This window comes from Chrysochloris asiatica, unplaced genomic scaffold, assembly GCF_000296735.1.
Source record: "Chrysochloris asiatica unplaced genomic scaffold, ChrAsi1.0 scaffold00372, whole genome shotgun sequence".
NCBI lineage: Eukaryota > Metazoa > Chordata > Mammalia > Afrosoricida > Chrysochloridae > Chrysochloris > Chrysochloris asiatica.
Genome location: NW_006408890.1, coordinates 1,337,176 through 1,340,352, shown reverse-complemented (window position 1 = coordinate 1,340,352; position 3,177 = coordinate 1,337,176). Strand labels below are relative to the sequence as shown.

General features: G+C 49.1%; 1 protein-coding gene across 3 annotated transcripts in view; it reads right to left on the bottom strand.

The window, feature by feature from the left end:
- Positions 1–1,081: 1,081 nt before the first annotated feature.
- Positions 1,082–3,177, bottom strand: part of ASMT (acetylserotonin O-methyltransferase) — a 12,099-nt gene continuing 10,003 nt past the window's right edge. The window contains exons 6-8 of one of the 3 annotated variants that reach the window (XM_006876254.1): positions 2,891–3,102; positions 2,103–2,225; positions 1,082–1,293 (exon numbers count right to left, since the gene is read on the bottom strand). In XM_006876254.1, coding sequence (XP_006876316.1) covers positions 1,082–1,293; positions 2,103–2,225; positions 2,891–3,102 — 547 coding nt within the window. The remainder of the gene's footprint in view (positions 1,294–2,102; positions 2,226–2,890; positions 3,103–3,177) is intronic. The other 2 variants (XM_006876255.1, XM_006876256.1) reach the window with 2 other exon arrangements.

The following is a 3,177-nucleotide window of genomic DNA, read 5'->3' as shown; positions in this document are numbered from 1 at the left end:
GCTGACCTTAAGCCGAGATATATAGGTGATAGATAATAAACTGTCAGGATGGATAGTTGATAGCTACATAGCTAGACAGCAGACAGACAGACAGAGGATATAGATGGTTTGACGGACATCTCTGTATCTAGATACAGACATGGTGATGTTGTTGTGAAGTACTGTGGAGTCGGTTCTATGGAGTTGGATCCTATATTCATTGAGTTTCTGAGTCTTTTCAATCTTCGCAGGAGCAAAGACCCTCATCTTTCTCACCCATGGAGCAACTGGTGGGCTTGAACCTTGGACTTTGTGGTTTTCAGTCCAGTGCTTATCACATGGAGCCACCATGCTCGTACAGATAATAGTTAGATAGATAGATGATTGACAGATAGCTAGATAGATATGATAGATAGATAGATAGACAGACAGACAGACAGATAGATAGATGTGATAGATAGATATAGATGTGATAGATCAATACATGATACATAGATAGATATAATAGATAGATAGATAGATGTGATAGTTACTTAGATTGATTGATAGATGATAGATACATAAATAGATAGATAGATAAATGATAGATAGATCGATTATTGCTACATGATAGATGGACTCCTGGTGTGGCACTGTGGATCAGCACTGGACTGCAAACCACAAGGTCGCCGGTTCAAACCCACCAGCTGCTCACTGGGAACCCTACACAGCATTGCTATGAGTGGGAACTGACTTGACAATACTCAACACCAACATGATGGATCCATAGATGACTGGGTGGATGGACAGATGGATGTTGCCTAGATGCTGGGGACTCCTGGTGTGGGACTAGAGGACTGGACTGCTAACGGAGTGGTAGGTCTTGGGAAACTCTATACAGGATTGCTGTCAATTGGAACAGACTAGACAATACTTCATGACAACAACATAGATGCTGCATTAAGACAGACCGATGATACATACATAGGTAGCTAGCTGGATGGATAAACACATAGATGTTTACATAGATTAGAGATAAAGGTAAGCACACTGATAGATGGCAGAAAGACAGAGAAAGAGAGACCCAACCTAGCTCACTTCTCCAGAGAAGCAATGAATGGAGTCATTTTCTGGCTAAAATAACATCGTAAATTTGACCCGTTTTCTTGAGCTGGAAGTCCTGAAAGCCGGCCAAGGAAACAAGAGCGTAGTACTCGGCTGCGGTCCTCTCGCGGCCTTCCGTCTGCACCAGCATGTTCAGAGAGTAAAGCTGGGTGGTCAGGGGCCCACGCCTGTCCTCGTCCAACAGGCTTTCCACCACCAGGATGCCTCCTCCTGACAACAGAGACCAGGTGAAGCTGGGCAGAGACTATAGAGACATGGCTAGACGGATGGACAGGTGGGTGGGTGGGTGGATTGATGGATGGATGGATGGGTGGATGGGTGGGTGGATGGATGGGTGGTGGATGATGGATGGATAGATGGTTGGATGGATGGATGGATGGATGAGTGGGTGGTGCATGATGGATGGATGGATGGATGGATGGATGGATGGATGGATGGATGGGTGGATGGATGAATGGATGAGTGGGTGGATGGATGGATGAGTGGGTGGTGCATGATGGATGGATGGGTGGATGGATGGGTGGATGGATGGATGGATGGATGGGTGGATGGGTGGGTAGATGGATGAGTGGGTGGTGCATGATGGATGGATGGGTGAATGGATGGGTGGATGGGTGGGTGGATGGATGGATGGATGGGTAGGTGTGTGGGTAGATGGATGGATGGATGGATGAGTGGGTGATGCATTATAGATGGATGGGTGGATGGATGGGTGGGTGGGTATGTGGGTGCATGGGTGGATGCATGGATGGATGGGTGGACAGGTGGACAGGCAGGTGGGTAAATGGACGGGTGGGTAGATAGATGTGTGCATAATTGATAGATAGCTGAGGACTAGCTGACCAGACTTCCGATCTCCTTGGTATACCCCTGGCCCATGGTCATCCTCCATCCTGCATCGCCCAGCCCCACCCTGACATATGTGGTGATGTCATCAGGATCTGGCCTTGGAATGAGATCAGTGATCCTTTCTGAAGGACTCCCTAACCACACAGTCAACACCAGCACAGACTGCCTACCTGGCTTACAGGTATGGTGGATCCGCGCCAGCAGATGTGAGCACTTCTCATCCGTCCAGTCATGCAAAACTCTCGCCAGAATGTACAGATCGGCCTCAGGAAGGGGGTCTTTAAAGAAATCTCCTGTAATGAAATGGAACACCCATGCAGCCATCTCTCTGCACCACTGCTGTCTTTCTGTGAGCCCAGAACTGCATGGTGCCCAGGTACCATAACTGCATGTTTACATCAAATATCCTGTAGAAATCAATCCAAGGGGGGAAATGTGGAACTTAATTTCATGAAATCCAAACTTTCTAGTGTGATTGAGACCAGATGACCTTTCCAGATGACCATCAGGGCTCCTTTCAGCTAATGACATCAGTTGCTGTCCAGTTCAGTTCAACTCCTGATGCCTCCGTGTGTCACAGTAGAACTGTGCCCCAGGGTTCTCAGTGGACGATTTTTCATAAGTAGATCCCACTCATGGTGCCCCGTGTATGTCAGAGTAGAACTGTGCCCCACAGGGTTCTCAGTGGTTGATTTTTCATAAGGAGATTGCCAGACCTTTCTTCCGTGGAACCTCTGTGTGAATCCCATCTTCCCACCTTTTGGTGAGTTGTTGTTAGTGCTGTTGGGGTCTCGTGGGGAATCCTCATAAATATTCTGCAGGTGTGAGTTCAGGGGGGTTCTCTGATGGGTGGCGGATGCCACGTCAAAGGCCCCTCAATCTGCGCACATTTTCCCTGACCAGGTCGACATGCCTACGTTCTGGTGGACGCCCCTGCGTTCCCCGTGGACATGCCTACCTTCTAGGAAGCTGATGAGCCCTTGTTGCTCTGGAAGCGAGAATTGCGTGTTCACGGTGTTCACCACCTCGGGCATGTCGAACACCAACAGACTGCATTGCGGGTACAGCGATGCGCACGCTCGGGCCAGAGCGCCTGAACCACCTGGATGTGCAGAGCAGGTGACAGGGACCAGGCGTGTGGGCATCTGTACACCGTCCACACCACCCCGTCTTGGTCTCCCAGGCCCCGTGCCCACGGTTACACCGGCATTAAGAACACCTGTTGTCTTGATAGGAGATGCATAG